The sequence below is a fragment of the Amphiprion ocellaris genome, chromosome 10 (assembly GCF_022539595.1).
Source record: "Amphiprion ocellaris isolate individual 3 ecotype Okinawa chromosome 10, ASM2253959v1, whole genome shotgun sequence".
Classification (NCBI taxonomy): Eukaryota; Metazoa; Chordata; class Actinopteri; family Pomacentridae; genus Amphiprion; species Amphiprion ocellaris.
The window spans coordinates 23,460,254-23,487,963 of record NC_072775.1 but is presented as its reverse complement, the minus strand read 5'-3'; the positions used below and the strand labels follow the sequence as shown (position 1 = coordinate 23,487,963).

Sequence of the window (27,710 nt, the reverse complement as noted above, 5' to 3'; positions counted from 1 at the left end):
TGGAAAACGCTACTGAGGAGACTGACGTCTGAAATCAGCTGCTAACTTGCTGCCACTGTGACATGACCCCAAAAAGTAGAAGAAAGTTTATGGATGGAATTAATATCTACCACACACATTGGCTGTCCCCCGGTCCATCTAATACTAAACTAATGCATTTCTGTAGCCTACATGCCGCTACTATTAGCGCTGTATTAGTACTAGTTTGTAGTTAGAGTATTGGTTGAATTGGGCTCGAGATCAGACAGATCTAAGTTCGGCTCTAGGAGTGGAGGAAAGGAGACTGAACACAATGATATAAGTTTTAGGTGGTACCAATTATATTATATTTTGACAAAGACAAACAACATTTAACATTTAAAGTGAATGGCCATTCATGAGAAGTGCAGAATTAAGTCACAATTATTTCTCAAGAAAACATTATTCAATGGATCCATTAACACACGGAAAACGATCCATTAGACGCGCAAAAGAGTTCTGAAGTTCAGCCGAGATAGAACACACGCAACAGTTCAGTGGCCCAAATTGTCCAGAGTCCAGAGATAAAGGGCCGTGTCCAGGGAAAGGGAGTGTTGAGCGAGTGGTGAATGGGTTTGGGCCAAGAATGAGTTGTTGCGAGGGGCAAAAAGTAAAAGAAAGGGGCAGCTGCCTTAAAGGAGCCTCCTACCAGCCCAACCAGGTGGAGGAGGTGCAGGAGGTCCAGTTCAGTTCACTTCAGTTCAAGCTCCAGGGTTCTTCAGGCAGTGTGGGCCTATAATTCTTTGGGTCTAGCTCGCCATCACCTGGCCTATATAAAGGACAGGACTAATTAAGTTTCCAGTGCGCACAAAATAAATCAAAATACATTCAAAAAGACCAGTGCCAAATATTAATTATAAATAGCAGTGTCAATTCTTATATTGTACAATATATAAATAATCAAAGTTCAATTCAAAATATAAATCTCAATTGAATAAATAATATAATATTTGTCATATTAAAATATTCATTACAATCAAAGTGTCAAAAATACTAAGCATCCAAAGCTAAAGTGCATAATCAGTCACACTGACTAAGTGGACTGGGTTTAAAGTGCATGGAGATGCATAGGACCAATAAACAAATCAAACTTTGGCCTAAAAATGGCACTATATGCATTTAAAAGTCATAAATAGGTAACACACATTTCAATAAGTAAACCACAGTGATTTCGTTTAATTTAATTATGTATATTCTGAGAACCGGGCATGAAAGATGATGCTAACCAGCCCCATTCAAATTAATATGGTGGCATGGCTAGTTGAACCCTATAGGAAATGAATGAGAAGAATGCTAATGCTAACGCACTCACCAATTCCTTCTTTAATCAACACCCGCGACTCCACACGATGCCTGGCGGCTCCGGTAGTTGCCTCCTATAGTTTGAGACGTGTTGCTTTAGTTTTAAAAGTTAATGTTACGAAATTAAGCGAAAATAGCACCGTACCTTGCAGCAAATGTTCCCAACACGTCCCCCTCTCGAAGCTCGCGGCTCGCGAGTGACTTCCGGATATAAAACAACCCGATTGGCCGCGCACCGTCACGTGACAGGACGCACAGCGTGACGTATGACGTCATTACGCATTTGACAGGACAGTTTTGGAGGCGGGAATGGAGAATATACTTATTTATTTATGTTTCTAACTAGGGTTTTATCACCCGGGTTACAATTTCACTGTAACATTGTATATTCATGAGAAAATAAGAAACTGTCCAAGCTCTCAAAATCTTGCAACTGATATTTTGGTCCGATTATTACCCATCAACTGTCGTCACATTCTGTTTCAATAGTCTGGACATAAACAATAGTACACACAAAGTTAGTGACAGACTAATTAATTAGAGCCAATTAAAGGCCATTTTAAGATAAAACAAGGTGCTAATTATTTCATGAGGTTGGTAAACAACCCAAAAAGAAGCAGTGCCCGCCCCTCAGGTCAGTTTCACCACACTGGAGGTAGTGTTAGCCGAGAGAAGATGTAAGACTTAAATTCCTGGCTCTAATAGAAAAAAAATTAAATAAAATGTGTCCTGTCTGTATTATTATAATGATTCAGGTATTTTGGCAAGAAACTTATGTTAACTGAGAATTGTCTCATTGAGGAATGTGTTTAACCAGCTAAATTGTCTGACAGGGCCAAAAACAAAATTAACAACAACAAAAAACAAGAAAAACACTCAGAGAGTGCAGTACTCCGCCAAGGCTGCTCAGTCGTTGTATGATTTCCAACGGATGAAATCTTTTAAAAATTTGTGGTCCACAGCGGTGGATTTTTAGTAGGCTCGCAATCATGTGATGAGTGTTCACTTGTAGTCATAGTTACAGTGATGCTGTGCCACTAAATCTTAAACAAATCCATGGATCCAGACTATAAGCCACATCACTGCCAAAATGTAATCACTTGGTCCTTGTGTCATTTCTGACCTTCCCTGAAAATTTCATCCAAATCCGTAAGTCCATTTTTGAGTAATGTTGTTAACTGGCAGACTGACAAAACAGCACTGATTGTCACATAACTCCGCTGCATTCCATGGTGGAGAAAAAAGTAATTGTGTGCCACTGTTACTCCAGAAGGAGCAGTGTTTGGTGAACATCTATCACATTCACATTAAACAACAACTGGTAACTGTTTGGCCTAAATAACAAGCTGCAGTTATAGTGTTATACCTGACAGCTGTGGCTAAAGTGATAAACACTATAACTGCTAAACTCCAACAACATAATGTCTGCTTTATATATTGGCCATCAGCTGCCCCGATCTCTAAATATATAACATCTGTCATTTAAAGACCCATATCCATAGACCTCTACATGAAATAACATTTAGTCTTGACCAGGTTCGCATACTAGTTTTTTTTTTTTTTTAACATGCAATTAAAGATTCATTCTGAGACACTTGAGTGTGAAATATTCCCGTTACTCAACGCCACTTTCTTCATGTGGATTTAGTAGCATCACTGTGGTTTGTTTGCTCTCACTTCACTGCGTACAGATCAGAAAAGCTGCCCAATAGCAGCAGCTGCATTGTTTTTCCATCTCACCTTTCTCATGTCAGAGGGAGCAGTCACAAGAACATGACAGTGTTGCTGTTTAATCGCCATCTACCTGCTCAGTTCCAGTGTAGAGCTGCCAGCGTGGGGCCTTGCAGTCTTGTAGACATCGATGTGACGCACTTTTGTGGCTGCACCAGCATCCACTCTGCCGTCTGGTCTCTTTGAATAAGCAGATAAACTCAAAGACGATTTGAATTTTCTGCCTGCTGACTCTCCTGTGAACCTTCTGCTTTATTACACAGCTGCAGACAGTGTTTGACAAACAATATTAGCGACAGAATGGAATTTTAACCTGCACAGCTTTTTGCAGCTGGATATGTACTTCCTAAAGACAAAACAAGGGCATCATGTTATGTGCATGTTATGCTGTACATTACTTTTGTCACTGTCAAAAATATTTTGTTGTCTTACAATAACATAACTAGATGACTGATCTAGTGGCAATTAATTGACCACTTATCCTGTATTTCTTATGCAGTTTATCATAAATAGCAGTTTAATACTCACACTGTAGCTGTTTTCTCATCTGTTTCTGCCTGTATCAATTTAATGTACTTCAGTGTTTTGGAATGAATTTGTCATTTTAGGAGTTAAAATTATTTTTTTGTCTGGTTAACAGTGGCATTTCAGATATTTAGGATCCTGTAATAATTTAGTGCTTTGCCTGGTTATGAGAATAATCTGTTGTTCTATATTAATTTCTTGTATTTTGTCCTGCATTTTTCAGTTGTAAATATTGCATTGTTATTTTGGTTCTGGATTTTTGATTTGTTTACTGTCATTTTGAGAGTTTAGTGATTTGATTTCTTTGGCTCATACTTTTGAGGATATTTACGATGTTAGATTTTATTCTGCAAACTATTAGAAATGATCTCTTTTCTGTGGACCGATAGTTTCTGTACAATAAAGTATTACAGAAATCTTCTATTTTTGCACATTTCTCTCACTTAAATGTCCCAGGTCAAACTAATATTTATTTTTGTTGAATATTATACAGAGATAAATCAGAAAACACCATTTTTAAATAATTGTTTATTGAAGAATTATTGAAAACCTATGTTCTCCCTGTGATAAAGTAAATGCCCCCCTAAACTTAATAACTGGCTGATCCTTTGGCAGCAACAACTGCTGTCAAATATTACAGCTTGAGATCAGTCGTTTACGTCACCATGGAGGTATTTTTTACCCAGCGTTCTCTGCAGGATAGTTTTATTTCGGTCACAGAGAGGGTTTTCTAGCATGAGTTGTCCTTTTAAAACCTTGCCTCAGCATCTCAATTATATTCAAGTCCACACTTTGACTTGGCCACTCCAGAACCTTCATTTTGTTCTTTTTGAGCCACTCAAAGATGGACTTGTTTGCATGCTTTGGGTCATTGTCATGCTGCATAAATCATTTGTGTTGAACTTTAGGTGATGAACTGATGGTGGATATTCTCCAGGAGGATTTTCTGATAGAGAGCAGAATTCATGGATCCATTAGTTAGGACAAGTTGTCCAGGTCCTTTAGAAGCAAAGCAGCCTCGAACCATCACACTAACACCACCGTGTTTCACTGTTGGTATCATGTTCTTCTTGTGAAATGTAGTATTAGTTTTACACCAGATGTAATGGACCTATGTCTTCCAAAATTTTCACCTTTGACTTACCAGTCCACAGGATGTTATTCCGAAGGTCTTGGAGCTCATCTAGATATTGTCTTTGCAAATTCCAGACAAACCTTTACCTTCTTTTTGGTCAGTAGTGGTTTGCGCCTTGCAGCTCTCCATTTTCTCCCAGTGTCTTCCTTCCGTGGAATCATGTAGATGGATCTTAACTGAGGCCTGTGAGGCCGGCAGATCTTTTAGGGTTCATCTGGGTTCTTTTGTGACTTCCTGGATTACATATCGATGTCCTCTTTGAGAAGTTTTGGTCGGCTGGCCACCCCTGGCAAGACTCACCACTGTTCCATGTTTTCTCCATTTGTGGATAATGTTTCTCACTGTGGTTCTCTGGAGTCCCAGAGCCTTAGCAATGGCTTTGTAACCACCCAGACTGACAAATGTCAATGACTTTGTTTCACATCTTTTCTTGAATCTCTTTAAATCATGGCATCATGTGCTGCTTTGTGAGACCCTTTGACTACTTCGCAATGTCAGAAAGGTACTATTTAGTGATGTTTACATTCAACAAACTTGGCAGTAATCATATGTGAGTGTGAATGGTGAGATTAAAACTAACTGCCAAATGAATTTGGTCATTTGGTAGATTGGTTGCAATTACTTTTTCACATAGGGCAAGATGGTCTGGATAGATTATTTCCTTCAAAAAATAAAATTATCATCTAGCTTCATTTTGTGTTTTCTTGAGTTATCTTTGTCTTGCATTAAAATTTGTTTGATGATCTGAAAGATTTAAAGGTGACAAATATGCAGAAATAAGATTTCTGTAGGGGGGTAAAAAACTTTGGCACGGCACTGTATCCTCATAGCTAGCTCTACTTTATTTGTTATTCCTTAATATATTATTTGGTCCCATGACTAACAGTGTGTGTGTAGGTTTGTTGTCATTTGTTTTATGAGTGTTTCTTAACCATACATTGGTGATTTAATGGATAGCCAGTCAATGTGCTTTATCTCCAGTGTGACCTTTGTGTATAAGTGTACAAAAAACCACTTTTCTCACAGTTGGTATGCGGATTAAAGTGAGTGTTAGATATATTCTAGATATATATTTCCATATACATACTGAAAATGAAGCTGCAGTCTGTCTGTCTCTCAGGTTGTTGAAGACACAGTCGTTGGAGTGGTTCTACACCAATGTGAAGAAACGCTTCAAGAGGTTTGGCAGCGCCAAAGTGCTGAAGACTCTCTACAGGAAGCACCTGGCAGAGCACAGTGCGCTTTCAGAGCTTACTGGTAAAATATTTTTATCATACAAGTTAAATGCTTACTGAAAATTTTTAGTTAAACTGTATGGCACCGAAGCACAAAACAGTGTTACATAACAGCAGATATGACACCTAAAAGTGGACTAAAACCCTCCATAAGACTGGTTCACATGGTTTCTACAGGCCTAATCCTGTGCTAAACACTGCAGACAGACTACAGAAGGAAGAAACTACTCTCATAAGAAATGGTCATATGTCTTCTTAACTGCATGAGCTCGGTTATTCTTTTGAGTGTACATTTGTCTGATTTCATACTGTAAAGCAGTGGAGAACAGTAAGTTAGGAAGAGAGTGAAACTGGATTAAGCTCTTGGCGTTCATCTCACGTAACTTCAGCAGATTACTCAGATTGGTTGACAAGTCATTTTTGTTCAGGTCTTCCATCCAGTCAGTGCTTCTGTATTTGGATTTTGTTTTATAGTGTAAAGTGTGTGTGAACACACCAGTCACAGCTTACATGAACACTGTTTTCACCCTTTGAACAACACAAACCCACCAGCAGATTTGAAAGTCATGTTGTATTTTTTTTTAAAAAAGTCTTTAAAATGTTGTCCCACATCGGTCCAAAACCTTCTATAGGTGTTAAACTGGGTTGAGGTCTTCACAGCTGAATGAGAAGCAAACCCAGGCAGGGTTAGGAGCCAGCCATGCTGAAAATGTAGTAGTACGATACAGCGCTTTGAATGGAAGCGCATATGCTGCAGCATGTAGGTCTAGTCAGGGACAAAGCATCTCCAGGCCATGAGTTCAAGACTCTGATCTGACTGAACCGACAGGGGATTTCGGAGAATTATGTGTGTTTTGTGGGCGAGAGGTTTCTGACTGCAGATGATGCAGAGCTGTGACCCCTGTGGGAGGAGGATGGATGTGGGCTGACATCTGATTTAGGTAGCTCTGCTTTCATTTTCCACTCGCACACATTTTCATTTGTTTTTGAGTGACCCGCACTGAAAACTCACTTGTGTTTATTCATCTGCTAAATCAAATCTGAAACTCATGGAAAGTCCTGCTGATGTTACAGTGTGAGCTGCATGAATACTACCAGGATTAATAGAGCTGAGACTTGGAACTGAATGCTGTGTGATTCTGAATCCTGCGTGAGACTTGTGTAGCAGTGGAACATTCCCCTCAAGACTCTCCAGCACAGCCCAGTTATTCAACAATGCTCAGAGACAATCCTCTTCAAGACTAAAGCAAAAGAACAAAGTGACCCCGAGGAGCAGAGAAAAAAGGCAAGAAATACAGACATGCATCACAGGACGAAAGCTGTAATCTAATGTAAAAGTACAGAAAAGATTCTCTTGTTATCAAATGACAAATGATTATTTTTTTGATTCATTGTTTGTCAAAAACTGCGAAAGATGTCTAATGCTACGTGTGCCCTGGATCCGTAAATTTTCTCTTTTATTTTGAAATCACTTCAGCGAAAAATATTTCTAAAAGCATTGGAGGTGAGAAATCACCTGTGCAATTGCTAAATCTGTCCTCGTTTTAGTGCAATGACGGCTAGTTTAGACATTTGATGAAAGTTTCATGAAGTGTCGGACCTTCGCTCTCCACATCAAATTTGCCTAAAGTAGAAGTCAAGTCAACTTTATGCAATTGAGTTAAGGGGAGACGCACACACCGCAACGGAAACAGCATGCAACGCAGTGTGTTTCACATAGACGATGAGTTTGTATAAAAAGTTTGTATAAATGTAGTTGGACATATTGTTGTAGATTTATTATAAATCATGTTCATTGTTATAAATGTATTTTGAAGAAGCAGGAAGAATAGATTTACAATCATTTGTGTAAGGAGAAGGGGTGGGATTAGATAAGTTTTGACTTCTTTCCGCTCCTTTTTGAGGAAGTTATTCATTGTCTTCTATTATTGTTACTTTGCGATGGGACGTGGTGGAGTTATGTGACGATCGGCGTTGGTTTGTCTGTCTGTCTGTTAGCAACGTTACTCGAAAACGGATTTGGATGAAATTTTCAGGGAAGGTCAGAAATGACACAAGGACCAAGTCATTACATTTTGGCAGTGATGCGGCTTATAGTCTGGATCCACTGATTTGTTAAAGATTTCTGTATCATTGCGAGATAGCAGCACGGCATCACTGTAACTATGACAAGTGAACACTACGTCAGCTGCCTGCTGACGATAACGACTGGGATCCTACTACAAATCCACCGCTGCGGACTTATCGGGACTTATCCGTCAGAAATGATACAAGGAACAATTGATTAAATTGTGGGGATGTTTCCGAGTCCCATCAATTCCTGCTGCCTGCTGCAGATTTAGGTTGATTCAGTATCCGTACATAATGTACACATGCAAAACACACACCTGTGCTCAGTGCAAGGTCATTTTGTTTGTGGGTATATCTATATTAAATGACCACATTCTATGTTACCGGGATTTCTGATCATCAATAACTAATAAACAAATGCTGCATTTCTGACAGTGCCATATGAGGGAATGTACAGCTTTGGCAGAGTCCTGTGCTCTCTGAATGCTTTTTTTTTTAGTTGCAATGTTCAAAATAAACTTTCAACAATCAAATCAAAAATATATTTTTTGGAATTGTCACTGGTGGTTGAATTTAGTTTTTAGTAATGCCATTTCCACCATAAATTGATGCAAAAGTTCACAAATTGCTGCATAAACATCCACCAGAATGCAGGAAATGACATGTTTATTCAGAAATCTACACCCGTGTACTAGCATGTTATGAAGTGAAAAAATACTTATTGTTACTGTCTGGTTCTCAGTTTTAGGTTTTCTGGAAGATCTAAAGAGACTTTACTGCTGATGCTATTCTGCATTACGACTGACCTAAACCTGCTGTAGTACACATTGCACAGGAGTATCTTACTGTCTGCCGCACAGTTTATGTACTCATGCCTGCCGCTGTCAGTTCCTGAGAGACTCACGCTGCCTTCAGGCTTACAGTGACCTTCAGCTGCTGTGTTCGTCATGTGTCTTTTACTTGTCCCTGTGCTGGGGCCAAATGTGTCCCGACTCATTACATGTTACAACACAGATGTCTGCACACACATCTGTAAGGGTCACTGGAGCAAAATCCCTGCTCTACCCCTGAAATGCATTCTTTGATATCAGTTAGCAGGTTTTTTTTGCTGCATTTTCAAAACACTCTACAGTTCAGTTCACTTGATTTAAGTGCTGTCTTTAGCCCGTAAAATGATTGGAAGTGACCCTGTGTACTCCACTGTGCTTTTGGGCATGCTGGACACAGATCAGGCTGCCTGGTAATGCCACACACGAGTTTGCTCTAATGCACTTATGTAACCACAAATGGCTGCATTGTTGCGTGAATATTTACAAGACATGGACAGAGTTCAGAGCTGGATGGGGAAACTCTCTGCAATTATCAAGATTTAACATCTCAAAGCTCAAACTTAAGAGATACTGTACATTCTGGTTTGTAACCCTACTTACAGCACAGATGTACTGTATCACCAACACGTTTTTTTGTGTTTTTGTGTTTATTTGACATAACACATAGGGCACACAAAAGTAAATCTTATCATTGCTGCAACATTTCATCGTTAATATTTCACGTTAAAAATTAATGGCCATGACCCAGTGAAACACAAAAGGAGCCCTTTTTATTCTCTATAATCCTCCATCTAATTTAAAGGTTCACCCTGATCTAGTTGTAGGATTAATTCCATGTGAATGTCCTGTATCTGTCTTTTCATGTCCATGTCTACATCTGTGTGTCTACAGAGGGCAGCGCCTACGAGGAGAGCATCTGCAATGAGGGCAGCATCTGTGGGAGCGACTCGACTTTCTACAGACAAACTGAAGGTAAAGATGTACTTTATGAGGATTTCACTGATGCCTGTTTACACTTTCTACCTGTTTTTGTAATTAATGTGCACAATTTCATCCTGTTGTTTTTCATTTTCGTGTCATGCCAAAACTTGACCCACTGAATATGAAAAATCTGACGTTTTCTGGTAGCATATACAGAAAACCAAACTGTCAAACTTATCAAAACCAGAAACCGTGAAACCACATAGCAGATTTTCAGATTTTCTCCTTTCCAAACCAAACTGCCAAAAATCAACAAAATTCAGCTTGATTTACGGCATTATGAGTTCTCTCTACTTGTAGCCCTGGTTGTTCAGTTTTAGTTAAGGTTCAGGACTTTATATTACAGTGAATCTAAATGTGACATTCACTGGGTGTAATGTTTATACTGTTAATACTGCTCATACTGTATCTACCTTCAGTAGCACCTTCAAACTGCATTTCATTATCTTGGTACTTGTACAGTGACAATAATGGACCCGGCAACGTTTGGCCCTCAGAGTAGCTGCCCTGTTTGATAATCCATTCTTGTGAATAAGTGAATTGCTACAAAAGTCACAGCACATTATCCAGTTCAAGGGTCTCTGGGGGTCTTTGTAATCCTCTCATGCATCCATAGGCTCAGATTTGTTCCCAGCAGACCTGTGTCTAATGCATCACGGCCAAAAAAAACCCCCAAAAACAGCGGAGAGATGAATTGTTAAATGATCTTGGTTGTAATCTTTTGGCTCAGGTTCCCAGTTGGATGTGGAACAGCTGTGTTGGTCTGTTTTCTGCTCTGCCTCCTGCTCTGTTCACTAACAGGATGAACCACTGCAGAGCGGCCTGATGGTGGCGCCTCCATCTGCAGATCTGAAAATCATCCCTCCCTTGATTACAAAAAGAATGAATCCTGTTTTTGCTTGATTTTGAGGTAATAACACAATGAGTGATTATTGTGTTTGTGTTTAGAGCACAGCATGGCAGAGACGCTCACTGTGGCCATGCGGGTGGCAGAGGAGGCCATAGATGAGGCCATTTCCAAGGCTGAGTTCGACACTTCGAGTCAGGTTATTTTTGTTTTCCATGTCATAGAAGGGTCATTCCAGAACTGGAGGACATTTTGGCTTCAAAATTTTAAAAAAAATCTGTTCCTTCTCTTTTGCAGTTTTCTACTCCATATTCATCAATAATAAGTAATAAACTATCAAAGGCTTGATTGACTCAGCTTATGCATCAATGGTACCATTTTTATTCCATGTTTTATTTCTTGTTTGCTAACCCTACTATAATCACAGTAACAGGGTTGCTAATCCGTGCTAATGTTAGCTTTTTCTCAGGAGTAGAAACTAGATATTTAGCTGGTTGTTACTGCTGACCAAGAGGACAAAGTCACTGATGGAAAAAAGTCAAGAAAAAAAAAATATTTGTCTTATCCTGATAATATGAGGTAGAGTGAGACATTCAAACAAGGCAATGTTATGAAACTATGAAAAATAGAAGAGAGGACATACAGTGGGTACGGAAAGTATTCAGACCCCTTTAAATTTTTCACTCTTTGTTTCATTGCAGCCATTTGCTAAAATCAAAAAAGTTCATTTTATTTCTCATTAATGTACACTCAGCACCCTATCTTGACAGAAAAAAACAGAAATGTAGAAATTTTTGCAAATTTATTAAAAAAGAAAAACTGAAATATCACACGGTCATAAGTATTCAGACCCTTTGCTCAGTATTGAGTAGAAGCACCCTTTTGAGCTAGTACAGCCATGAGTCTTCTTGGGAATGATGCAACAAGTTTTTCACACCTGGATTTGGGGATCCTCTGCCATTCTTCCTTGCAGATCCTCTCCAGTTCTGTCAGGTTGGATGGTGAACGTTGGTGGACAGCCATTTTCAGATCTCTCTAGAGATGCTCAATTGGGTTTAGGTCAGGGCTCTGGCTGGGCCAGTCAAGAATGGTCACAGAGTTGTTCCGAAGCCACTCCTTTGTTATTTTAGCTGTGTGCTTAGGGTCATTGTCTTGTTGGAAGGTGAACCTTCGGCCCAGTCTGAGGTCCAGAGCACTCTGGAAGAGGTTTTCTTCCAGGATATCTCTGTACTTGACCGCATTCATCTTTCCTTCAATTGCAACCAGTCGTCCTGTCCCTGCAGCTGAAAAACACCCCCATAGCATGAAGCTGCCACCACCATGTTTCACTGTTGGGATGGTATTGGGCAGGTGATGAGCAGTGCCTGGTTTTCTCCACACATACCGCTTAGAATTAATGCCAAAAAGTTCAATCTTGGTCTCATCAGACCAGAGAATCTTATTTCTCATAGTCTGGGAGTCCTTCATGTGTTTTTTGGCAAACTCTATGCAGGCTTTCATATGTCTTGCACTGAGGAGAGGCTTCCGTCGGGCCACTCTGCCATAAAGGCCCGACTGGTGGAGGGCTGCAGTGATAGTTGACTTTGTGGAACTTTCTCCCATCTCCCTGCTGCATCTCTGGAGCTCAGCCATGGTGATCTTTGGGTTCTTCTTTACCTCTCTCACCAAGGCTCTTCTCCCACGATTGCTCAGTTTGGCTGGACGGCCAGGTCTAGGAAGAGTTCTGGTCATCCCAAACTTCTTCCATTTAAGGATTATGGAGGCCACTGTGCTCTTAGGAACCTTGAGTGCTGCAGAAATTCTTTTGTAACCTTGGCCAGATCTGTGCCTTGCCACAATTCTGTCTCTGAGCTCCTTGGGCAGTTCCTTCGACCTCATGATTCTCATTTGCTCTGACATGCACTGTGAGCTGTAAGGTCTTATATAGACAGGTGTGTGCCTTTCCTAATCAAGTCCAATCAGTTTAATTAAACACAGCTGGACTCCAATGAAGAAGTAGAACCATCTCAAGGAGGATCAGAAGAAATGGACTGCAGTTGAGTTAAATATGAGTGTCACAGTAAAGGGTCTGAATACTTATGACCGTGTGATATTTCAGTTTTTCTTTTTTAATAAATTTGCAAAAATTTCTACATTTCTGTTTTTTTCTGTCAAGATATGGTGCTGAGTGTACATTAATGAGAAATAAAATGAACTTTTTTGATTTTAGCAAATGGCTGCAGTGAAACAAAGAGTGAAAAATTTAAAGGGGTCTGAATACTTTCCGTACCCACTGTATGCACATAAATATCCTCTACCGCCATTTAATCAAGTTCCTTCTTAATCTGACTTCTCTGCTTTTTCTGTCCAAATCAGATTATGTTAAACCATCGGGATTATGCTGCAGCTCAGATGACAGTTTAATATTACAGTATAAAATAAGTACAGGTCTATTGTTAGGCCAACAAAAAAGCAAAAGAACATGAATCCCGGCTCAAGTTAAAGACAAAGTAGTGATTTTGACTTCACAATTTAAGATCACTGTTCACAAAAAACTCAAAAGCTTTTTAGAGGCTAATGAAATAAATGAAGTATTTCCCTACTGTTCCTGTATTTTATACTCCAACTAATGTACATAAATCTAAATGAACCTAAAGACACTTGAGGTTTGGTTTGACTATTGAGACCAGAAACCTATAATTAAATCAACTGTTCATATGGGAAATTATCTTGTTTTTTTGTTTTCCTATTTGTATTCCTATTTCCTATAGTGACCCCAGAATTCCTATTTTATTTTATCACCTGAACCGTCTATAAGTTTCAACCCCAAAGCATATTTCTGCTTCTGAAGCCTCTTTCTAAAATGTCACTGTTAGAAAATATTTACTTCCCACTAATCTGTTAAAGTATCCCAAGGCTTTTGAACTGAGTACAGCAGATATGTATATCTAGAAGGTATATTTAGAGTAGTAATCAGCTTTAAGGGGGGGGGGATGTGTGTGTCTAAATGTGTGTGTGTGGTGTTGAACAGTTTTCTTATTTGTGTCCTTTTATTAGGAGAAGCAGAATGAGGCACACTATCTGCGGGAGCACAGAGGAGACCTCATTGAGGAACTGGCCAAAATTATCATGCAAAAAGTAAAGAAATGTCTTTGTTTTCCTTTTCAATGGATGTTTTATGGTGTATAATTAGGTTTATTTTGTGTCATCAGCAGAGAGTTTCCAACCCTCTGAATCCCAGAACCAGGTTTGGAAATCATATTATCTTAAACAAACAAACAAAAAAAAAAAAAACTAAGAGAAAAAGAAAAGCAGTGAAAGTGATGCCTTTTATCATTTTAGAACTATTTTGTTTTAAACTCACTGATTGGCCTACCTAACTGTGATGTGACATTCCATCGGGAATCTTAACCAAAGCCAAGCTTAAAATTATTACTCTAATCAAAATCACTTTATTTCACATGTATCATTTAACCCCTGTGTTGTCCTAGGTTCAAAAGTGACCCCACCACTATGTTTAATAGCAGAGAAAAACACCTAAATGATCTTTTTTCAACTTGAAATTCAATTACTTTTCCTAAAGTGACTCTACTATCAGAAAAATGAAACATTGCCTACAAAGATGGCACCACCTGCTCTCTCTTTACTGAAGCCATGAGTGCAGTTTTCAGTTATCAGTACCCAGCAGGTCATAGATCTGGTAATCCAAATATTCGGATCTCAAAATAAATATTCGGATACCATCGACACGACCGAATATTTGGGTCCAGCCCTAGATTATACACCTTGTAGATGGGAGCAATGATTGAAAAGATGCGAGAAGACTAGTATTTTGTAGCTGAATTTTGTAGTTGGAATCCATTGTACAGTATACAGTACACTGTTGTTTCCCTTCAAAAATGCATTTAAAGCTACTTTTTGTACATTTGTGGTACTTTCTTCAGATATAGAAGTACTGTCTCTTGCTAAATCAATAATGTTTACACCTATGCAGTACCTTTAGCAGCAGTAATAGTGATAAAACCTCTACTTTAGTAAAGAAACAGTTATAACGTGTGATGTAATATAAACGAATGGTGTCCACTGATTAAACACAGTCTTTGTGCCCTCTAAAGAAGGAAAAACCCAGACATTCACAAAGTGTGTGATGCATGACAGGATGGTTTTTCATATAAAGTAGATTTTGGTTTGAAAATTCAATAAAGCTTCTCTATTTTAGAGGCTCAGTGGAGGTGGGTCATTTATGACCCTGAGGACAAGAGGAGTGTACAGGATCTTAAGACCACTTGTAGCAACCAATAACGTAATAACGGCCAATAGTGTAATACCTGCCAATAACATAATAATTTTGGCCATTTTAAATGTAATAAAGCCAATAGCATAATAACTTGCCAATAATGTAAGAAAATTTTTGAGCCAATAAAGTAATAACCTTTTGCCAATAATGTGATAAGTTACAATGTTAACAGTCTAGAATTAAAAAATCCTTTGAAAATATCATAATTGCAACTGAAAAAGTAATAATTCATAAATAGGACTGCATTTCTTCTCTTCTATAGAAGAGAGCCGAGAACTAGACAGAAGATGACTGTTTCATTAGTATTATGAAGCTCTGCAAGGCTGCTGGACCAACAGTGTCTAAGTTTACACATAAAATGTGTAATTCTAACTGCTGTTATAGTGAAAGTCCAGGACTTTATGTTGCAGTAAAAAAATAAGCTCACAGTGAGTAAAAATGTGAAAGGAGCATATAGACAGTTTCAAACTTTTTGGATTCGGAGGGTTAAATTCATATCTCCTGCACACGATAACACAAATCCATTTATTTTCTCTTGATAATTAAAACCAGCTGATTTTTCTGGTCTGGGACTGGAGCCGTGTGCAGTGCTAATCCTGCTTTCTGTGTACGGAAGATTATTAGCAGGAGGAAGACTCTGGCTGAGATGAGAGCAGAATATGACCAGGACTTGCCCCTGGAACGCAACACTGACCTTCATCGCCATCATCAGCCTGCCTGCGATCAGACCTCCAGCTCCCTGAAACACCGGCCGAGCCTCTGGGTAAAAATACATCAGGGTTATATTTGGAGATTGCCACTACAATATATGCACAGCTGCATGGAAGTAGCTCTGTACCTTAATCTCAAGTAAAGGATTTCTATTTATTGACAAAGATTTAACCAGTAGTATACAACTTTTTGGGTTAAACCCTTTAAAAAAACACACAAAGAAAACAGTGTTGCAGTTAAGATGTTTCTACCCAAGAAAAAAAAAAATTCTTTAAATCTCTTCATGGTTTCATTTCAACTTGTAGAACCCCAAACAGCTAAAATTCTGTCCCAAAAATGTTAGTAGCACAGTTTCTTCTCGTTCTCAGCCCCTGAAATTGATCTTTTAAGCTTTTGTAGGATCTCTGCTTTCAGGTTTTATACCATACGTTAAAGTTTACATGCATTTAGACACACATTGACCCACTGCAGCAGCAAAAGCACTGATGCATTACTTCTAACAATATAAAAATCACATGATGTCACATATGTGCTGAAATTTCAGTCTCAGTATGTTCGCTTAAATAGGAAATGCAGGACTTAACTCCACTACATGTGGTTTTCTGTCTGCGCATGCTGACCTCTGCTGGCCAAACTGCTGAAAATGCTCCTCTGGTCTGATTTTATTTCTAGTTGTTCAGTGTGACAACAGAGGATTAAATCAAACCAGAAGAAACGTGATTTTTGTCCTGAATTCTCCAGTCATTTTCATCTCTGTCCTCAGAGGTCTCACTCCGCCTTCTCACTGCTGGACAACGACCCTCCCAATCTGGTACAAGACTCCTCACAGGCGCTGAAGAAGGAAGGTGGAGGGTCGACGATGACCACTTGGAAGAGTGTAGACCGGCTGGACAACGCTGGTAAGGTCCTGTTGTTTGAACCTATAGAACCCGCCAGTAGGTCAGCCACTACTAACTCATCATGCACAGCCAAACTTGGTCCAGACTCACTGATATCAATTCCAATGTTTTCAAAGATGCCAAATACAACAGGGGATGTGTGTAATGTATGTATACAGTTCCAGTCAAAAGTTAGGGGTCACTCAGAAATCATCAATCTAGACATTGTTAATGTGGTAAATGACTATTCTAGCTGGAAAAGGCTGATTTTTAATGGAATATCTCCATAGGGGTACAGAGGAACATTTCCAGCAACCATCACTCCTGTGTTCTAATGCTACATTGTGTTAGCTAATGGTGTTGAAAGGCTCATTGATGATTAGAAAACCCTTGTGCAATTATGTTAGCACAAGAATAAAAGTATGAGTTTTCATGGAAAACAGGAAATTGTCTGAGTGACCCCAAACTTTTAAACAGTAGTGTATGTTTTTCTGTTCCTGGAGTGTGGCAACAGGCTCTTACTGGTCCTGTGTATTTTTTTACAATTGATTTTAACGTTATTTTTGTGGACCTTGCCATTAGTCCTAAAAATGGAAGTTGCATTTTTAAATTTTTTTAAATAGTTTTTTCTCACAAATCACTTTTGAAAACCTGAAACAAATTTTTAAAAAAATGTTTTTCAAGTGCCCACATGTTACCAGTAATCACAGCCTGCAGTTCAGCTGAAATGTCCCAGAATTTTTGTCACATAGCTGTTGGTACAGCTCAGTTGCTAATGGCATCATCCTTTTAGTTTCTGGACTCTGGTTTGTGCAAACAGTTTATTTTTTGGTAAATTTTAAAATGTGACTTGCTGAATAAAATGATTTTTGATGAAGTAGTATGATTTTAGGTTTTTGACAGAAAGGCATAGCACACATGAGTAGTTCAAGGAGCATTGTAAAGTTGGAAAAACAGCCATTCTTACTGTTTGCACAGTTCGGTAGAAACAGTGTAACTTTGGGAGCCTTTAAAGATGACATGCCTTCAGAGGGCTGCGCTGTGGATTTGTGGTTAGCACTTTCGCCTTGCAGCTAGAAGATCCCCAGTTCGCATCCCCGCTTTCTCGGGATCTTTCTGCATGAAGTTTGCATGTTCTCCCTGTGCATGTGTGGGTTTTCTCTGGGTTCTCTGGCTTCCTCTAACAGTCCAAAAACATGATGAGGTTAATTGGTGATTCTAAATTGCCCGTAGGCGTGAATGTGAGTGTGCTGATGGATGGGTTTCGGAGGGTTTTGACGCTTAGAAGGTTAACGTTTTTGTAACTAGTTACTTTGCAGAGTTTAAAAATAATAAATATAAATCAACTAATAAATTCTGCTGTGTTGTTATAGGTCAAGCTACCCAGCAGTATATAAAGTAATTACAAAGTGATGCACACATTAATTAATCAACAACTGTAATCCAATGATAAAATAACTGATCTGTATAGTGAATCATTTTACTTTAGTTACTTTAAGTACATTTGATGCTAATACTTTTATGCTTAAGTGGGATTTTGAATGCAGGACTTTTACTTACTGAGCATTTTTACTCTGTAGAAATGCTACTTTTACTAACACATCTAAGTATTTGCTCTACTACCAGTGCAGCTAATACCTGCCTCCTGTTGTTTTTGTTTGTTTATGTCGCTGCGTGTGACTCTACTCTTTGTTTGGCGCACGATCTGTGCTTGTTTACATGATACCTGCATGTGTGTGTGTGTGTGTGTGTGTGTGTGTGTACGACATGCGGAGGTGTGTCCTCAGTGCTGAAGAGCGTAGATGGGAACTGGATCGTCCTGCAGAGCGCCCAGCTGTCTCGTCCCAGCCTGCTCACCAAAAGGAAGAGTCAGGTCTACAGTGCCTTGGAGAGGGAGTCTGGAGTGGTGTCCGCCTACGAAGGTCTGGGCTCTGACAACGAAACCAAGCCAGAGCCTGACAGCTCCTGGGGTGCCGTCCTCCAGGAGATCCACAGGAAGATGACAGACTCTAACTTCAACCTACACGACAGCGGTGACAGAAGCCCGTCGTTGCCGATGGACCGCCGAGGCAGCAGAAACGACGTGCTTTCAGACTCTGAGGTGAACTGGAAGCCCAGTAAACCTCTGCTGGCTCTTTTAAAGCGGAAGGTGCCTGCGGAGATCAGGAGACCTTCATCATCCCGGAGAACGAGCATCATTGATGTCAACTTCAATGTGGAAGTAGCGGGAGGAGCAGAGGAGGAGGAGGATGAGGGGATTAAGGTGGTTGCAGAACCAGAGACCGGAAAAGTGAGAAGGAAGAAGAGGAGGACCAGAAAAGAGCCAGCAGCTGCTTCTAGTGTGTCGGTAAGAAATACATTAAACTAGATGCTGAAGAGGAGGCGATGTCACACTGGGCCATCAAACATGTGAAACTGCCAGACTTTATTGTGTAGCTTGATACATTTAAATAATTTTTGTTAAAACTAGAACGCAACAAGGTGATTACTTGAATGATGAATCAATTTCCTACCTGTAATTTTGGACAAAGGAACTGTTCGCATCTACTTCATGGGAAATATTTGTAGTAAAGGGGCAAGCAGATCAAAAAGTTTCAGAGCCAGCACACTGTTCAACTTACAAAAATATATTTAGTTGAAGGTGTTTTGGTGCTAGACCTTAATCAGAAAAGTGGTTTGTGACAATGGTGGTTTGCACTGTCGCCTTGCAGCGATAAGATCCCCGGTTTGTGTTCTGGGATCTCTCTGCACGGAGTTTACATGTTCTCTCTGTGCATGTCTGGGTTTTTCTCCAGGTTCTCCGGCTTCCTCCCACAGTCCAAAAAAACATGCTGAGGTTAACTAGTGACTCTAAATTGTCCCTAAGTGTGAATGTGAGTGTGATTGTTTGTCTCTATGTGTTGCCCTGTGATAGACTGGTGACCTGTCCAGGTGTCCCCTGCCTTCACCCTAAGTCAGCTGGGATAGACTCCAGCACCCCACGATCCTACTGAGGATTAAGCGGTGTGTAGATAATAGATGGATGGTTTGTGACAAAGAGAATCCATGTTAAATAGGGAGCGGTTGTAACTGTGACAAGTTACATTCCCCCATGTCGTATAGGAAGGCAGGAATCCCTAAACATCTTTCTACTGAATGACAACTTTAAATAACATGCAGAAAGAAAAAAACATTCCATATAGCAACAATTCTATTCCCAAACTTTCTACATAAAATGGATAAAATAACATGCTGTGAATCTTAAAATTCTCAAGGACCACACAATATATTCATCACCAGAAACCTTCACACGGTAACTGAAAAAAGAGCAGTGATGAATAGAATCATTCTTTAATTGTTCAACCAATAGAACAATATTTGTCAATAAAAGAAAAAATATTAATGGTTGTTAGTTGGTTGATGAAGCCAAATTAGGCAAAAATTCTTTGTTCTCTAAGATTATAATTTATCTGCTTTTTTAAATTTTGGAGTTTTTGACTGTTTGTCAGGTCACACAAGACAAAATATCACTTTGTTGTTTGTAATCGTACAAATATTCAATCGATTTTTTTGATATTTAAGTATATAAGTACTCAAAATAAGGTGTCATTATCAAAATATCTGCAGTCATGTCTGTCTGTGGTAACAATAGTATGATTAAAGTGTTGGAAACCCCTCAGGTAGTAGCGTCGTACAACTCATCAACATCACAAACGACAAGGATTATACAGTAAAATCAGCACGAGGTTAGGATTTACTGCAGAGCTGAAAGCCTTAGTTGGAGCCCTCTGAACCCCTGGTTCAGACTGGTGGATTTGAAAGACGTTATCTTTTTAAAAATTATTAAAATGACATAGTTCATCAACCTAACTGTAAAAACCGAAACAATGATCAGATTTTTAAAATTCTACAGCCCTTGGACTACTCATCTGTGACATGCAGTTTCACTGGAAAACTAAACCAAATCTAAACTTAAAATATTTCTTCAGAAACACTCTATTCTGTATGTATTATTTAAAGACGTGAATAAAATGTTTGCAGCAGCCATCCATCCATCCATCCATCTATTATCTATACACCGATTAATCCTCATGAGGTCACGGGGGGCTGGAGTCTCTCCCAGCTGACTTATGGTGAAGGTAGGGAACACCCAGGACAGGTCACCAGTCTGTCACAGGGCTACACATAAAGACAAACAATCACACTTTGCACCAGCCAAATTCTGGAAAAAAAATAAATAAATAAAAAATAATAAAAACAAAAAGCTGTGTTCCTTGGTACAGCTCAGAAGCAGTGACTGACTCGGCTGAACTGCAGGATGTGTTTACACAGAGCAGAAAGGAGGCAAGTAGGGAAACAAGTTACAAGTGCAAGTAATAAAATATTGATATTATGAAGAGTCACTATTTTTCCAATATTGCCCCTGTGAGCAAAAATGTTGCACATGTTGATTCCATTTTTTTTGCAAAATGGAAAATCAAATCAAAGAAAAACAACCTTCATTTGTTTCAGATTTATGGCATTTTAACTGTCATAGTGCACTCAAGACATTTCAGAGCTCCTTCTACTTCTAGCCATGTTTGTTTTGCTTCCATAGAGGTGCAGGACTTTGTATTGAAGTGAAAAATGAATGAGCAAAGATGTGACAGAAGCAAAAACAGCTTCCAGATACAAATACAGGAATCCCAGTGATGATGCATCAACAGTTTTAGGAATTATAAAGAGATACATCAATGCTGACTATATCTACAGACATCAAGGAAAAACGCACCAGGACCATAAAAAATATGAATATATATTTCTAACTCTATTTCTTGCTTTCACAGGATTTAAACAAAAATGACAACCACACTCTCCGCTCTGATGATGCTGGGACCCCTGACACTCTGACCTCTGGATCCACGACCCCTGAATTTTCAGACCACGAAGGTGACCTCACTGCAAATCAGATGGATGAGGAGCTCGTGTTAAATCTCCAACAGCCTGCAGGCCGAGTTTCTGACTCCTCCACTAGAGAAGAAGAGCTCGATGAAGTGGGAGATGCTGGTAGTGATGGAGAGATGGAGCAAAGCAAGGACAGACATGAAGAAGACGAGAGCTTGTGGAAGATGGAGGTTGAGTTGGAAAGAGGAAGAATGGAAGATGAGGAAGAGAATGAAACAGATGATGAAGAGGTGAAATACAGATTGTACAGGCTTGTTGCACAGTCCAGACTCGCATACTTCTCTTCTACTGATGATGAGCTGGACAAGGCGGGCCAGAGTGAAGGAGAATGGGACAAAGATGAAGATATGGAGGAGGAAGATGAAAAGGCTGAAAGACTCGCTTATAAACTCTGTAAGTTGGAAAAAGAAGTCAGAGCCGCACAGTTTTCGTCCACAGAAGACGAGCTGGACAGAACTGGCATCGAAGAGAGGAAAAATGGAGAGGAAGAGGAGGATGGGAGGAATGAGGAGCTGGCGGTGAAAGTGTGCAGATTAGCTAATCAAGTCAACGCTACCCAGTTTTCATCCACAGAGGATGAATTAGACAGAGCAGGCAGAGGCGAAGACGAGATAGATGAAGTGACGCTGTGGAAACTGCAGGCAGAAAAAACTGTTCAGGGAGCTCAGCTGCGCGATTTAGCGAGTTTAGTCAGCGCCTCTCAGTTTTCCTCCACTGAGGATGAGCTCGATAGAGTTGGAGAGGATGAGGAAGAGATAGAGCAGGAGGTGGATGACAGAGGGACGGAGAGCAGAAGTGAGGGAGGATTGGAGAGGAGAGAATCCTTTGGAGATATAGATGTGAACATGTTTGATTTGTGGGATGAAATTGAGGAGAGAAAAAAAGAGGGCAGCGATGAAGAAGTAGCTAGAGAGAATGTTTTGGACAGTGAAACAAAGGCTGAGGATGTTGAACATGATGACTCTGAGGAAAATAAACACTGCAAGGAGGTGAGTGTAACAGAGGATGAAAAAATAGCAAGGGGGCACTCAAATGACAGAAAAGTTTTTCAAAGAGACGAGGCTGGGAAAGAAAAAGCGAAAGGAGAAGAAACTGAGTTAAAAACAGAAGTGGAAGTGGAGAAAATGAAGAGGATGATAGATTTACACGAGGCAAAAATTCAGCAAGAGAATCAGCCAGAGGCAAAGAGGACAGATGAAGAGAAAGGAGATGAAAAGCTTGAGAAAGACAGCAAAGAGAGTGTGGGGAGAAGGGAAACCACAGCAGACAGCGATGAAGAAGACGCAGAATTTAGCAGAATCATCAGCAGCATGCTGATGATGACTTTGGAGGACATGCAGGAAGAAAGTATAAAAGATAAAGCTGGAGAAAACAGAGGGAGACACAGAGAGCTACAGGATGAGATGGATAAGATGGGAAGAGAGAGTGGATGCAGAGAAAAGGCTTCAGAGGAGACAGAAGGTGTCTCAAAGGGACATCAGAGTTTCAGTGAGAAGTCAGAGTCAGGGGAGTATGTAAGTGAGGAAACTGAAAGACATATCTCAGGAAAACAGAGCGCAGACGTTACAGGCAGAACTGAAAATGTGCAGGAAGACAGACAAATTAGTTTGTTGAAAGAAAAACCGACAGTGGTGACAATCAAAGACACGTTTGAGACAAATGAGGCTGAGTTGACAAGTAGAAGAACTGAAGTAGATGATGAAGACAAACAGGATGGAGGAGCAAAAATGGCAGCAGAGTGGCAGTTAATGGAGACACAGCGAGACACCAGAGACTGTGAGAAGAAAGATCTAGATGGAAGAGTTGAGGAAACCAAAGACGACGCGGAGCTGAGCAGCACTTCCTGTCTTCCGAGGGGTTTGCTGACGCCAGAGGAGATTCAGAACGTAAGCACTCAGCAGGCAGGTTCACAGGCCTGTTTCTACCACTTCCTGCCCACTGACAGTCTGCTGAGTTAGAGCAAGAATATGTGACTTCTGAAAGGGAAATGTAAAGATAAATCTAGAAGCAATAAAACACATCATCACTTCAGTACATTTAGGGCTTTTGCTGCTATTAATGGTCCAATACCCACATAAATAGTAATACAGGGTGTCCCTAAAATCTGGACACATAGGAAATCTCATTAACTATATTTTTTATATATTTATATATTTTTTATATTTTTCTAGTTAGGGCTAGGGTTCGAGTTAGGATAAGGGAAGAGATTTTTTGGGGGCTAGCATGAATTTTAGCCATGACCAATTCTTTAGTGTTGGCTGATACATTAGGTTATCCAGAGCAAGGTTTGTCCATGACACTGCCCGTTTCTTTAAACTTTTTAACCACCTTCACCACTGTGGAAAAGCCAAGTGGAATCCTCCTTGGACGACGTGACTTCATCTGCTATCGTTCAATAGGTCCATCCTTCATGTCCACTGAGAAGTACCAGTTCAATTATTTTTTCTTTCAACATGCATATGTGGGTTTTCTCTGGGTACTCTGACTTCCTCCCACAGTTCAAAAACATCCATCCATCCACAGGCCACCAGTCTATCACAGGACTACATATACAAACATTCACACTTACATTCTAAAATCTTCGATTCTAAATTGTCCGTAGACTTGACTGTAAGTGTGATTGTTTGTCTCTGTGTAGCCCTCTGATAGACTGGTGACCTGTCCAGAGTGTCCCCTGCCTTCATCCTAAGTCAACTGGGATAGACTCCAGCCCCCCTTTGACCCTAATGAGGATTAAGCGGTGTATAGATAATGGATGGATGGATGAGATTTCCTAGGTGTCCAGACTTTAGGGTCACCCTATACTCTTATCTATCGAACATCTATCAACATGATCTGACCCTAAAAATCTTATTCGACACAAACCACTGAAGATAATATCACACTCACTAGATCACTCCATTGCTTTGTCACTTCTATTACTCCTCTCACCTCCTGAATTTGTGTATTCACAACATTTCAGCTCAACTCTGCCATGTGCAGTTTGCATTTGAGCAGCTGATTCACTGTCCTTAGTAAATTCAGAGTGTGCCAGTCAGCTCTGTTGAACCTTCACATGAGCACATATGAGCAAAAGCTAATGTCAAATGTTGGCAGACTCAGAACACTCCCTGACTGCTTTATTAGCAACACTTTCAACATTTTCATTTTATTTTACAAGGTCACAAAGGTGGTATTTCTGTTTTGTTTCTTATTGAGGTTACAGTGGGTGGTTGTGGTGAACTGGACTATATTATACTCACATACACAACCGTTCAATGGTTTGGGGTCACTTACAAATGTCCTTATTTTTGAAAGAAAAGCAGTTTTCCCTCAATGAAGATAACATTAAAAGAATCAGAAATACAGTCCAGACATTGTTAATGTGGTAAATGACTATTCTAGCTGGAAGCACCCGAGTTTTAATGGAATATCTCCATAGAGGTACAGAGGAACATTTCCAGCAACCATCACTCCTGTGTTCTAATGCTACATTGTGTTAGCTAATGGTGTTGAAAGGCTAATTGTTACGGGTTCAGTGAGGCTCAGGTGCAGGAAATGAGGAAGGAGACTTAATGAGTCTTCAAAACAAGGTTTATTCACAAATTCAGGAAGCGCCAAAAACTACAAACATGGCCGGTGGAACAAACCGGAAGTGACGCAAAAAAGCGTGACCAGAACTACCACAGCGAGGATTCCCCCTAGTGGGCTGGCGGAGAATAACTAAAACAAAAGAGCTAACCTACGTTAGGTAACACCTAAATAGGAAAGCTAAACAGAACAAAAACACGAAAATCAGAAGGACCAGATTCACGAGTAACATGAGCCAGGCTATAACTGGCGAACAGAAATCTACGCTGGTACTAACAGCGGACGCAATAGAAATTCAAAACTCAATAGGAATTCAAAAGGCTATGAAGCGAGCAGCAGTTATAATATACACAAACACGCAAGAACTAACACTAGATAATTCAGATTCACCAGTCTGAAATGCTCGTGCCCAGGGAGAGCATGAGTGGATGGGGAAAACGAGGGGAGAACTGGTGCTCGGCCGGCAAAGGGAGTAGAACACGGCTGGCAGGTGTACCGGGGGCTGCGGCGACAGGCACGTGGCGGTATGGTGGATGGAAGTGGCGGACACTGACCAAGTGGGTTTCGGACAGGAGTGGTTGGAGTGGTTAGCGGCCTGGTTTCTTGATCCGAGTGCTGCAGGAATAGGTGGCACGAACTGGCGGAACCCAAACTAGAAAAAGCAACAGAAGAATTACCAAGGGATTATCGACTTTGGGAGACAGAATATTCTGAATGAAGCCTAACTGTCGCTCTTTTACGGTCCCACACGGAATGATGAGTTGAGTCAGGCTTTATTGTAGAGGCAAAGGCTTCTGATTGGCTCTGCTCCACCTGTTCCCACTCTGCTGCCGCTGATTACATTCCCACCTGCCACCGCAGCCCTCATGCCAGCACACCTGTAGAACACAGAGATGGAGGGGAAAATGGGGAGCCCAATCTAACGCCTGATTGGGGCAGGCCTGACACTAATTGATGGTTAGAAAACCCTTGTGCAGTTATGTCAGCACATGAATACAAGTTTGAGTTTTCATGGAAAATGTGAAACTGCCTGTGTGACAACAAACTTTTGAACAGTTGTGTACATGAAGGTGGAGGGAGGATAATCACCTTTCTGACGATGTCAAAAGTAGAATTTATAGCAGAGCTGTATGAGGTGCTGCTGATGATTCTGCTAAATTCTCTTTCAGTTCTCCCCACACTCTCTTTGCTGTCTTTCTCAAACTTTTCAGCTCCTTCCTCTTTATCTGTCCTCTTTGCCTCTGGCTGATTCTCTTGCTGATTTCTCATCACTTCCTCAACACTTTTGTGAGGTTAAACTGACATGTAAAATGTGCCTAATACAGTGCTCTGTGACATTATTGGGATAGTTTGTAGACTTTATCTTCACACTGTGTTTTAGCATTCACCACTATTTGTACTGTCGTAGTTTCTCTGATGTTTGTGATGTGCAGGTTAGGAAGAAACGTCCGTTGACACTGACTTACTCAATAATATGTTTATTATAAGGAAGAACAGCATCAGTCAGACAAAGACAGTCTGGGAGAATTCAGCCAAACGAACCTCTCCGAACCCCAACTGGAAGTCCCTTTTATATGTTCTAAACAAGGAGGGCAAATATGCAGTCACAACAAATAGTTTCAGCTAAAAGACCAAAATAGCAAACAGAGGGCCCTGTCAATCTTTCTCCTAAACCCAAGAGCCCCATCACTCAAACTCTTGGACATAGGTACCCTAATAAGGGTCCCTTCTAAAAGGAGAACGCATTCCATTGTAATAGACCATACCTCCCAGATTCCATATGATAAGTAACACATCAGATACTACAGTACATTGGCAATACATTAGAAGTTAATTGGCTGTAAAACACAATTTAACAGACTGATTGTTTTGCTATTACAGCTCAGCTAACGTTAGACATAGCTGTGTACCTGAAGCAAGTCTGTTTCCACCTAGCTCACAGATTTTAGTATGAAAATTAATTCTTAAATAATAATGGGTGGACCAAAGGATCTGAACTCGGGGTTCACTTACTCTCCTTCTTAACTGCGTCTCATTTTGAAGGAGAATTGCAGTTTGTGGAATCTGAGTTAAGATATATGACTTTTAGCCCGTGCTACATGTATCCCTCACAGGCTCACTTACAGTCTAATAACTGAGAAACTCTCCCTAAAAATGACCCTTTTCAATGCAACTAACTTGTTACTAACACCTTTTTTTCTGCTGTATGTGCTGTTTTCTTCTCTTCCATGCCGTGTGAACTGTAGGGTAGTGACACAGAGCTTTACAAGACTATAGAGATTATATCAACTCTGCTGGAGCAGGTAAGAATGGACTCATTTCAGTTTAAGAGGGAGACTAAATGGAACCAAAATTGATGTTGGTTGTAGATTAGGATGCTGCTGTGTTTCATTTGCTGTTTTTCATTTCTCATCACTTTTCTATTTTTCATGCATGCAATTTATTTTGTATGTTTATTTTCAATATGCAGTTTTTGTCTATTCGGTTCACAATTGTTGGTCATACACTACCGTTCAAAAGTTTGGGGCCACCCAGACAATTTCATGTTTTACGTGAACACTCGCACTTTTATTCATGTGCTATCATAACTGCACAAGGGCTTTCTAATCAACAATTAGCCTTTCAACAGCATTAGCTAACACAATGTAGCATTAGAACACAGGAGTGATGGTTGCTGG

The 27,710-nt window shown here is 40.1% G+C and overlaps 1 protein-coding gene and 1 long non-coding RNA gene across 6 annotated transcripts in view; one reads left to right on the top strand and one right to left on the bottom strand.

Moving 5' to 3' along the window:
- Positions 1-27,710, top strand: part of LOC111583293 (rab effector MyRIP-like) — a 48,999-nt gene that overhangs the window by 14,233 nt on the left and 7,056 nt on the right. Inside the window, exons 4-12 of one of the 5 annotated variants that reach the window (XM_035958174.2) lie at positions 5,832-5,968; positions 9,738-9,818; positions 10,776-10,873; positions 13,711-13,791; positions 15,567-15,713; positions 16,425-16,560; positions 18,327-18,886; positions 21,345-23,348; positions 27,279-27,335. In XM_035958174.2, coding sequence (XP_035814067.2) covers positions 5,832-5,968; positions 9,738-9,818; positions 10,776-10,873; positions 13,711-13,791; positions 15,567-15,713; positions 16,425-16,560; positions 18,327-18,886; positions 21,345-23,348; positions 27,279-27,335 — 3,301 coding nt within the window. Of the gene's footprint in view, positions 1-5,831; positions 5,969-9,737; positions 9,819-10,227; positions 10,738-10,775; positions 10,874-13,710; positions 13,792-15,566; positions 15,714-16,424; positions 16,561-18,314; positions 18,887-21,344; positions 23,349-27,278; positions 27,336-27,710 lie in introns of those variants that run through there. The other 4 variants (XM_023292299.3, XM_023292302.3, XM_035958175.2 and 1 more) reach the window with 4 other exon arrangements.
- LOC118471790 (uncharacterized) lies at positions 299-1,535 on the bottom strand. The gene is made up of 3 exons (XR_004849124.2): positions 1,466-1,535; positions 1,331-1,394; positions 299-787 (listed from the first exon to the last, which is right to left on the bottom strand). It is a non-coding gene; the product is annotated as an uncharacterized LOC118471790 (long non-coding RNA).